This window comes from Berghia stephanieae, chromosome 8 (genome assembly GCF_034508935.2).
Source record: "Berghia stephanieae isolate SIO BIC M18660-M18661 chromosome 8, UCSD_Bste_1.3, whole genome shotgun sequence".
Taxonomy (NCBI): Eukaryota; Metazoa; Mollusca; class Gastropoda; order Nudibranchia; family Aeolidiidae; genus Berghia; species Berghia stephanieae.
The window spans coordinates 23,742,403-23,753,816 of NC_088367.1; the positions used below are offsets into that span (position 1 = coordinate 23,742,403).

Sequence of the window (11,414 nt, forward strand, 5' to 3'; positions counted from 1 at the left end):
CTCTCTCTCTCTCTCTCTCTCTCCATCGATCTATCTATCTATTCCCCCCCCCCATCTCCCTGCCGTCCCCCAAAAAAAAACCCACAAAACACGTCTGATAAACCGGACGCAATAATGGGTTTGTATTAACAAACAGCGTTGTAATGGATAAGATATTTTGCTTGGTCGATAGCATTTACATAACAACTTCGAGGCCATAATAATTATGGGTTTTCAGACCTGTAAATAAGTATACGTTGCCCTTATGGCACTGAAGAACTATCTTTACTTTTCTATTTTGAAAATAAGAAAAATCAAAACTAAGAAATAATCATTTATTTATTGATTGATTTATTTATATTTATTTATGTTTTTATTGAAAGGCGTTTGTCTTTCTGTAAATTATATGGACAACGCATTTTTATAAAATTCAAATATGATAATCATCCAACAATCCAATCTCCAAGATTCAATGAAGTATCAATCATTCTGATTAGTTTTAAAGATAGACTTATCGCTCCCGGCATGTCAATCAATTCCATACTGTTGTTGGAGTTGATATTCATTATCAAATCTCTAGAATTTGTAAATGGAGCCCATGTATCGTTATACGAAGACCCAGGGCTCTTAGGGGGATTCGGATTGCCCGTTTTAGCAAAATTAGTCCAGGCAGATCTCATGAAATTCGCAACTTTTTTGTCTTCATCTGAAATCACTACTTTACTGGTATCAAGAAAAGACTTAAAGTATTTAAACCCAAACACGAATGGTATTTCACCTCCATGAACATTATGATACAATTGCGGCTCGACTGAGAAACTAGGACGATAGTTGAAGCGATATAAGTAATGCTTTGGCCATGCAGCCGGTGTTGTGTTGGCGTTTAGAGCAAGGAATTTTATTTCATTCAAAGTCGGACCAACGAACCCCAAATTTGAAGTTGCTTTAATCGTTTGGTCTCGAATAAAATCAGAGTCAGATGCATTATTAACTTTATACACATTTTTAGCCTCATTTACAAATTGGTCTTTATCAGGGATTGAAAATGATTTGAGAGATCCTAACAGAAGAGATGTGAAGTTTCCTAAAATAGCATCTCTAAAATCATCTACGCGCATTGACTTTAATTTGGAAACACCCAGGAAAACCCCGCTTTCCTCGGCATTGAAGCCTTGTATTGTATTGACAAGATGGAATTTCCCCGCAGCTAAAAGCTTGATTGGTAGATCAGGTAGGAATCCAAATGTCCTTTCCACTCTTGGTTTCATGACAATATTGTTTGAGTCTACAATCGATTCAACTAAGAGATTGGTTTGGATAAGGGTTGTCTCATCAATGTTACGGAGACAATTTAATAAAGAGCTTGAGTCTCTCTCCAGGCAACCGACGGAATTTCCGATAAAATGTGTAACTTGTCTTGGTTTTATACTCGTCGCAGGATGCGTTATTGCCCATGGGCAGAGGGAAGATCCACTTTCCATGATTGCTCTATCAAACAGTCCCTTTGCCAGGGGAGATAAGAGAAGTAAAGATACGCTTGATGATCCAGCGCTTTCTCCAAAAATGGTGACTTTTCGAGAATCGCCACCAAAAGCTGCAATGTTTTGCTGTACCCATTGCAAAGCCATAATTTGGTCCATCATTCCAAAATTTCCAGGAATGACGTCATCTTCGGTTGATAAGAAACCGAAGACGTTGAGTCTGTAGTTGATGGTCACCACGATGACGCCTTGATTGGCAAATCCTCTTCCGTCGTACATCGACCCGGCGCCAATGCCATACCCACCACCATGGATCCAGACCATCACACTAAGAGGGTCGTTGGAGATGTCAGCGTTAGCAGGGATGTACACGTTAAGGTAGAGGCAATCCTCACTTCCTGTAAAAACAATGTATTGAATAAATTTGGTTGGAGAGAAAACAAGAACAGGTCCCCCTTTCTTTATTACATTCATAATTCATCGGTTATTGGAACGTGCGGCTATGTGGTCTGTGGGGCTATTTGTTTTTGTGGTATGACACTCGCCTTCGGATCGGCTGGTTTTTTTGTTGTTCGAGTCCCGCTCTGGTTGGGGCATAGTTGAATCCTTGAAAAAAGCTTTTTACTCACATTCTCTCACCGTACTCAGGTGTAATATTATATTATTATGACTACATGCCCATAGACAGTGTTGTCTGTGTCGAAAAAAAAGTAAAATTGCATAACAGACGTCATGTCTCGTCCTACATGTTGAGTGTTGCTGTTGACTAGGGACCTCTTGTAAAGCGCTTAGGGCACATTTAGTGGATTTATGCTATATAACTGCTCAAGCAATTTATCAGCCATTTTAAGCGACAACGTTTTAAGACTTTTAGATTATACTTGCACTACTTAAAAAAAATGATTTGTTTGTTTGTTTATTTGTTTTTTGTTTGTTTGCCTTTGTTTTGTTTGTGTCGCCGTGTCGTCGCGGTAAATGGTTTCCACTTACCCAAATTCTGTGCATAATAACTGTAATGAGAAGCAGAAGTCGTGAAGTCAAACCTTCTCTCTTCCCGTTCAAAACTCATTGGAAATGGGTAACCAGTCGTCCAGAAAATGCATAGCAATGAATAAGCTACACACACACATATACACACACACATACACACGCATATATATATATTATATATATATATATATATATATATATATATATATATATATATATATATATATATATATATATATATTCAAAATAGGCTCTTCATTGAAAGCCCGTTTCCCTTGCGAACCTCAAAAAAAGGTTGAAAGAGAGAGGTAAGTAATATTAATAAATATAATGTGAAGTCTGACGGTTAAAATAGTTAACATCAACCACATAACAAAAGGGGCATTCTTGGGCTAAGTCCCTTGATTGACCTTGAAATTGAAATTGAAGGAAATTTACTCAATTTTAGGATTGAGGAGATCTTTCTTTTCAGAGACATTAACCCTCTCAAAATCGTCACATTCGTTAAGATACAACCAACATTTTTCTCATTCAAATTTCTTTTGTACATCATAAACTTTATAGAAAATGAACAGTGTATTGTAAGTATGTTTTGCTAAAGAACTTACTGCTGTTGTGTTTTAGTGATAAAAGATCCATTTTTGTGTTAGATGGGTGTGAAGTTTTGGGGAAATTCCTGAAAATGGCTGGTAAGGAGAGAGTTAAAATCCTAATCATATAGGTCTGATGTTGAAAATGCACAAGGTATGTTTCCAGTCCTCCGGAGGAAATTGGAAACATTACTTTGATATCACACTTATGTTCCATATACCGTACATTTTTAAGCCTCTTGTGTTCTGTCATACATTTGTGGAAAGCGCTCCGAGTCTGGTGGTCCCACAATTCTATTTTCCACATACAGACAATAAAACCCCACAACAAGTTCAATTCTTTGCACATACTTTTGACTTTTAAAAATTCTTTTTAATCATTGACTACTTTTGTTTAGGTAGCATTTATTTGGTTGATTTATGAAATAAAAAGATACAGTACCTGTAAAGTTTTGTGACGGATATAACTGCTGGAGACAGACTGGACTGAAATCAAAAGCATCCCTATCGCCTATCCACGGGTCCGGGGCATATGGTCTTTGGAATCGCAGCATCCCTAAATGATGTGAAGTTAAAGAAATGTGTTACTCTAATGTATCAAATCGATTGGGGGGTGGGGTTGTAGTAGAAACGGAGGGGTGGGGGTGCACTGTGGCCAAACTTTAATGGAAGGGGATCGGGGGTCGAAATAGAACGAGATGGGGGGGGGGAGGCGCAATTTGACCAATCGATTTTTTTTTAAATAAAAAGGGGGGGGGGGTCGCATGAGTAATCTCGAGGGGATTCTCCTTAGTAACGTTGTCAGTGACGATTCTCGCGGCGATATATATATATATATTATTTAAAATATTTACCACAATGTTTGAGACAGTCTACATTTATGTTTCAGGCTTAATTTGCCATCGTCAGGGCTGAGTTGTTTTGTTGACTGTTGTTGTTTCTTGAAGTGGTTCCGGTTTAAAGTTGCTTAACAGGAATTTACGCCATATATATATATATATATATATATATATATATATATATATATATATATATATATATATATATATATACAGTGGCGTGGGGCCATTGGATCGAATGGTGCTAGGCACCACACCCATCTTTTAAAAATCATTAACAGCATAATTTAATTAAAAATAAAACTGGGAAATTTTAACTCCAATGTCTTCCGCCAACTCGCCATCAACATACTGCCTTTTTAGTCTCCACTCTATTCAAGATTCCGAATCACGCACTGCGCCGACTCGTGTATTGGTGACACGAGAATTAGTGACTGAATCAACACCGTGGTGCAAAGCAATCCAAGCTCCAGTTAATGCTCTATCCATTAGTATCGCTACAGCTGATTGAGCGAGAAACTGGGTAGAATTATACTATCTTCAAATAGCGGAAAACCCCTCGACTTGTGCCAGGATCTGAGAGCTCCAACGTTGGACGGGGGGATGCGCCAAATTAGGGTAACTTCGGCCATCCAAAATATTACATTAACTGTCAAAAACACTGATCATTGTCAAGTTGATTTGTAAGCAGCAAAGAAAAACAACATAAAACTTAAAAATATGACATATCAACCCCCCCCCCCCCCCCACCCCCCACCCCCCCCCCCCCCCCCCCCCTCTTTTTCACGATTATTGAATAAAGTAATTCTTTGCAACGAAGCATTTTGGACGAATTTACCAACATTTTTCTTGCTTGTAGTGCCGAGTTGATGGTTACGTGTGTATGAGTGTTTATGTGCGTGTGTGTGTGTGTGTGTGTGTGTTTGCTTGTTTGTGCGTGTGTATTTGTGTCAGAGAAAGAAAACGAAGATTGTCAACAGTTATACTTTGGTGTGTTTTTAGATTTTTTAAGTACTTAAGTGGAGTGATGTTTTCTTTGTGATGCTTTAAGATCTGAATCTACCTTTTATTTGTGTAATCATTAATCGTATTCCACTGATTTCCATTATTTGAGATATACTTTGAAGTTTTGTTTTGTTAAACAATGAATTGCAATGAATCAAGTTGACTCTTTACTTCACCGACCGTTTGGGAGATTGACATTAGATGGCAAATTAGAAATAAAAAGACTAGTTCCTCACCAACCAACTGATTTTGAATTAACACAGGTGTGAAAATCTCGAAAATGCTCTTTTTCAATGACATGGTATGACAGGCATGAATGGCTCACAGTTAGTTTAGAAAAAAAAACGTTTCTTTTGTTTTTATTGTCTACTTTTTACAGATACAACAAACACTGACAAATCATGGACATCTATAGGCTATAGTGACCTTAACCACTTCCATCGTATTTCTTAACCTCCTGAACGTTGTTTTAGCACCCTTAAAAGAGTGAAAAATTTCTTGCGAAATTCAATGAAAAAGGAGCGGTTAAATTCGTTAATGATTCTGTCAATTCACAAAGCTAAAATAGATGCCATTCCAGATTTCAATAAACACATTATAAAAAGATTTGCAGAGATGAAACATCGCCGTGCAGATTTTCTTTACAAGTACTAAAAGTAAGTAATTTCTGTCATAGGTTTTTTTTTTCTCTCTTTTGATTTACATTTATCACATATTGGTTGCATTATCTACCAAATCCAATCCTTTAAATGGTGGACAAAGAATAATTACAAAGACTTTTTCATACGGGACTTGTATCTCAGTGTTGTGGCTTGTCTTGTTGTTTTCATGAATTATTTGTTTTTGTGAGTTTTGTCCACTCGTAGAAACCATCGACCCTCTCCCCACCCTTCCAAAAAAGAGAGTTTTTAACATGTACTCTCTCCTCTTAACCGTGTTCACTGTTTTAGAATTTTTTTTCTTCTTCTAATCATGGCACCACTATATGCCGTCAATACGCCACGCCGCTGTATATATATATATATATATATATATATATATATATATATATATATATATATATATATATATATATATATATATACATATATATATATATATATATATATATATATATATATATATATATATATATATATATTTCTATTTTATTTTGATAGCACTTCTTCCATTTTGATTTTTTTTTTTTTTTTTTTTTGGGGGGGGGGCGTCTATTGGTTCAGTAAAGTGAGAATTTCAAATGCTTGCGCCTTTAAAGGTGTATAGATAAATAATAAATGAATAGATAATTAAAATTGACTCGTCGTCTCTAAGCGGTATTATGTCGGGCTGTAAACGAATTCATAGCAACAATGTATGAAAAAAAAATGTAGTCCTTCAGAGCTACGAGGCTCATGGAGCCAGAGTTTATTTTATTCCGTGAAATGGACATTAGCAATTGCTTGCTATCCTTTGGATAGGACGCTAATCTATCTCATATTATTTTCCGCTAGATCTGAGAGAACCATTACGCACAATCACTGCTCGGTGGACAGTGTAGGAAACTTGAGGTTCATGTTCACTCTTTGTTTTGGAAAATACGCACATTTTCTGTTGGGAACGAAACAAAATTCGTATTTTGCAACATTTTAATAGTGAATTTACCTTTACTGATCATATTCATCCTGGCATAATACCGTTTTGAGACGGTGGGTCACAAATAAATAAATCAATAAATCCATAAAGAAATAAAGAAATAGTTATATTAGTAAATTAACTAATGGATAAAATGACGGTAGAATGCACTTCTTTAGTAGATAAATATTTAAGAATGTTATCGGAAGCTGTTAATTTACCTATAGATAGTATGCGCTTGCCAAAGAAGCTCATAACATTGCCATCCGGAAGTATAACGGACCAACACACAAAACTGTGTGTATCCATGAAATTTTATAGTCGGGTTAATACAGTTCAGTGAGCAGTACTCATAAACGCGGATGGCAAAAAACAATAACAAAGACCCGAGTGACATCATCTTCGAACTATCTATAAATTCACGTCTAAATAAATATGAACGTTTATATGACATTTTAAAGGATTGACCACACCGAACACGGTTCACATTGTTCCATTTAACCCCCCCTCCCCCCCCCCCCCCCCCCCCCCCCCCCCCACGCAGGTCACAAGAACCTATATATTCATATTATACAGCACATGTCGCCTGTTTGTACTAACACTTTTACAATATCCGCAACTGCCTATAACCAGGTACTCATTTACATTGCGAGTTGAGTGGGATAATGTGTGTTAAGTGCCTTACTAAGCACACGACATTAAGACCACAATTTTCTATCACTGTCACCCATCCGGCCACTGACCACGCTTGATTCTTGTGACAAGACGAGACACCATACCCCTGAGCCACCAAGCTCTCGTGGACTGTTCTTTGCACTCTTACAAAGAATATTGTGCGGCTATGTGGTCTTGTGGTATGACACTCGCTTTCGGATCGGAAGGTCCTGGGTTCGAGCCTCGCTCGGCGCATAGTTGAGTCATTGGAAAACACTCTCTACTCACATTCTCTCACCGTACTCAGGTGTAAAATGAGTACCTGACCGTCAACAGCATTGTCCCTGTCCAAAAAATTGTAATATCGTCTAAATGGCGTCATGTCTCGTTCTACATGTTACGTGTTGCTGTTGGTCAGGGACCCTTTGTAAAGCGCCTTGAGCACATTTAGTAGATATTGCGCGATATAAAAGCTCAAAGTTTTTTTGGCTTTATTAATAAATTATTTTATTTATTTTATTTTTATTTTATCGGGGGATACAATTGCTCCGTACAGCCAATGATAATTTCTTGTCAACAAAGCACAGAATTACTGTCAAATCTATAAATTATAAAACTATTTTTTTAGAAATGATACACGGGTAACTTTCAAACTTTTTTTTAGAAAAAAAAAATTAAGGGTAATTCTATCACCCGTTGATTAATATGGTTATATAAACTATTTTATTTATTAGCAAACTGATTATACCGCTTTGAAGATAATGTAATAATTATTTTTCTCACCATACAACTATGCATTGTTGATGACAAACTCTTTATCCTAATATTTGGTCTACATAACATAGTTGTCATTGCGGGTGGTTGGATGGGAGCATCACTCTTGAATCATATACCTATGATGTTCGCATGGGTGTACGATCCGATAGTGATGTCGTTTCTTCTTCTCTTTACTAGCCTATCCTGCTTCTTTGGTTTGTGATTGTATTTTTGACAGGGATATTTATTTTTCCTGTAAATCCTCTGCCTGTTTGTTCTTGGTTATTTATAATTTAGCTTATGATATCTTTAGGTTATGATTTTGATTGACATTTGTACTATTTTTGTTAGATTGCTTGTTTTTTTTTTTGTTTCAGCGGTCTCTCATATAACCTCAATTGTGTTGGAAGAGACCTAAAGCAACAAACAAACAAACAAACAAACAAAATAGTTGTCATTTATCAGTCAATCAAATTTATGATAGTTTAAAAACAAAAATGGTTACCTACCCGTTGGCGGTTTGGCGTATGGAATTCCAAGAAACTGTATGACATCACCATCTTGTGACGTCACTTTCCTTCCTCTCACTTTACCATATATGGTGTTGGTGACGAAAACATCTTCGTCCTTTATCTCTATACCAGTTATCTTGCCTCCATCAATCCAAGCAAGCAACCCAGCGCAGAAGACAATTCGCCACGGAACCATTTATAAATGTTTTTCTTCGAATTTGATAGAGAAAACAAAGCTCTTTAAATAAATCTAAAAAACTAACAAAAAGAAAAAACTAACAAAAAAAACAAAAAAAAAACAAACCCAAAAACAACAAACAAACAGCAAACAAGCAAACAAAACAAAAACAAAAAAAAAAAAACAACAAAAAACAAACAAGAAACAAACAAACCAACAAGCAAAATTTAAGCATTTATATTGCGCCTTATTAACTAATCTTGCTTACATCGCTTTACAAGGGGTCCCTATCGACGTGTACTTATTTGCAGGTCTGATACACTGATAACCCAATTTGTTATGGGATCATTGTTATCATGGAAATAATCTCAAACCAAAGATAAATAGTGTCCATTACAACAATGTTAAATCAGGCCGATAAATAGCGTTCGGCTATCCAATAAGTACACAACATTTAACATTTAGGACGACGCATGACGCCTGCTAGTCGATATTACACATTTTTTTCAGACAGAGACAACACTGCTAACGGCAAGGTACTCATTTTACACATAAGTAAGGTAAGACAGTGTGAATAAAAAAAAAAGCATTTTTTCCCCAAGGAATCAACTATGCGCCGCTCAAAGCGAGCCTCTAACCCTGGACCGTCCGTTTGAAGACGAGTGCAATATCATTAGACCACATACTTACTTACTTAATCCTCTTCGGGCCTTGAGGCACATAGGGCATCCACCAGACATCTCCATTTTTTTTTTTTTTTTGCGATCGGCTGCTTTTGCGGTGGCTGTATTCCAGGACAGGCCTGCTTCCTTTAATTCTTTCTCCATGGTCCTTCGCCAGGTTTCTTTGGGTCTTCCCCGCTTTCTCTTCCCATCTGCTGTCCAGTACAAGACTGTCTTGGGAAGTGATCCTTTTTTTCATTCTGGCCACATGACCCAGCCAACGCCATCTTCTTCTTTTTATTTGGCTATCAATGCTAGTGTAGTCAGCTTTCTTTAATAAATCCACTGTTCTTATTTTTGTAGGCCGAAATAAATTTAAAATTCTTTTTAAACACTTGTTCTGAAAGGCTTCTAGTTTCTGTATTAAGGAGGATGTCATTTTCCAGCTTTCACTTCCATAAAGCAGTACACTTAAAACATTGCTCTTGTATATTTTCAGCTTTGTCTTTCTCATTATTTGCTTTGATTTCCAAAAGTTTTTCAGCATGCCGAAAGCCTGGTTTGCCTTTTGAATTCTGTGCTTGATATCGTGTTCTGCATTTCCGTCGTCTGTTATTTTAGACCACATAGTCGCACAAAAAATCCTAGATTTATCTTTATCTTCCGGAGATAAATTCAAATATGCCTAACTCTGTAATAAAGCATTCCGATGGGTCCGCCGGATTATGTACCACACGAAACATGGACCTGTGTGACTTGACTTGACTTAAAGCCTTCCGCTTTCAATGTTATCCCACTTCGCAGCTGCTTCGGTCGTTCCTTTTTTTCTTGAGTTGAAGATTCTCCATTTGTCTCTGTCTTGTGCCTTTTCTCTAAGGATTGATATATCTGCCCGTGATGTTAATCTGGCTTCGTTATTGAGTTGTTTTAAATTAAAGTAATATTGTTAGCAGGCCCGTGGGTTGTTTCTTTCGCCATTCCGAGTATTACAATTTTATACGTTATATTACATTGTTTGTTTTTAAAATTTTTCCCCTTTCATCTTTAACCTAAAATGCCAATGAAAATACTTAATAGTGTTTTCTCATTTTTATACTAAAATGTCAACGTCATTTGTGATACAATGATGATGATTATGGTGATGATGATGATGATGATGATGATGTGATGATGATGATGATGATGATGATGATGATGATGATGATGATGATTATGGTGATGATGATGATGATGATGATGATGTTGATGATAATTAATATAATGATAGTAATAATAATGATTGTCATAACACAAATATAAATAGTAATGACAATTTTAGAAATGATGATGACAATGATTGTAGTGACGATAATAATAATGATGATGATGATGATGATGATGATGATGATGATGATGATGATGATGATGATGATGATGATGATGATAATAATAATAATAATAACGGTAATCAAGGTGGAATGGTATAGTAGAAATGTATTATTTTCACTTACCTTTTTCACAAGAAATGAGAATTACGAAGTTTTACTCTTCAGCGCAAATTAGCGTCTATACGATTCTTCAATCTATTACATTTTAACCAGTTGACTTCCGTATTCTGAAAATATCCCCACGTATTTAAGAATTTGGCCAGAAAACTCATCCTTCAAATATTTCTCGATTTAAATCACCGTCATTTTGGTAAATGCTCTCAAACCTGGTACCTCGTGCGGTCTACCATCAAGTCCCATGTATGAGAGTTTTTGCCAAGATGAGGAGCATTTAAATCGTGGACATTTGGAGAACGAGATTTCTGGCCAACATTTCAAATATTGTGTTTTTCTAAAGTTGTGAAGCTAATTGGTACATTGTCAGATAGTTTTGACAAAAAAATCCAAATATGCATGATACCGTGGGGAAAATAAAGCAAAACTAAACAATTATATGGGTTTCAGGGACTTTCAGATGTTTTTCGGGGATTGTCTAGGATGTTTGTATTTTTGTATAGGAAATAAATGAATTCCTATACTCTGCCTTGAATAAATAAAGGCTCTCAATTGTCTTCCTGTTTCATAGGCCAACATCAGAATGACATTATGTACTTTTATTAAGTACAATTTAAGAAATACTAATAAAACGCTGTTGAAATGTAAAATGGATTATTACTTTTCGGTGCTC

At 36.2% G+C, this 11,414-nt stretch overlaps 1 protein-coding gene across 1 annotated transcript; it reads right to left on the reverse strand.

The window, feature by feature from the left end:
- Nucleotides 1–313: 313 nt before the first annotated feature.
- LOC144977814 (cocaine esterase-like) lies at nt 314–11,072 on the reverse strand. The gene is made up of 4 exons (XM_078923207.1): nt 10,751–11,072; nt 8,418–8,630; nt 3,483–3,596; nt 314–1,858 (listed from the first exon to the last, which is right to left on the reverse strand). The coding sequence occupies exons 2-4, from the start codon at nt 8,614–8,616 to the stop codon at nt 423–425; spliced, it is 1,749 nt and encodes a 582-aa protein (XP_078779333.1). The 5' UTR covers nt 8,617–8,630; nt 10,751–11,072; the 3' UTR covers nt 314–422.
- Nucleotides 11,073–11,414: the final 342 nt, after the last annotated feature.

Bases quoted from the DNA above. Each gene is read 5' to 3' on its own strand.
- LOC144977814 (XM_078923207.1), bottom strand. From the start codon at position 8,616: ATGGTTCCGTGGCGAATTGTCTTCTGCGCTGGGTTGCTTGCTTGGATT. The intron at 3,597-8,417 runs GTAGGTAACCAT...CACATCATTTAG, and splicing joins ATACGCCAAACCGCCAACGG to GGATGCTGCGATTCCAAAGA. The intron at 1,859-3,482 runs GTACTGTATCTT...TTGTTTTTACAG, and splicing joins TCCGTCACAAAACTTTACAG to GAAGTGAGGATTGCCTCTAC.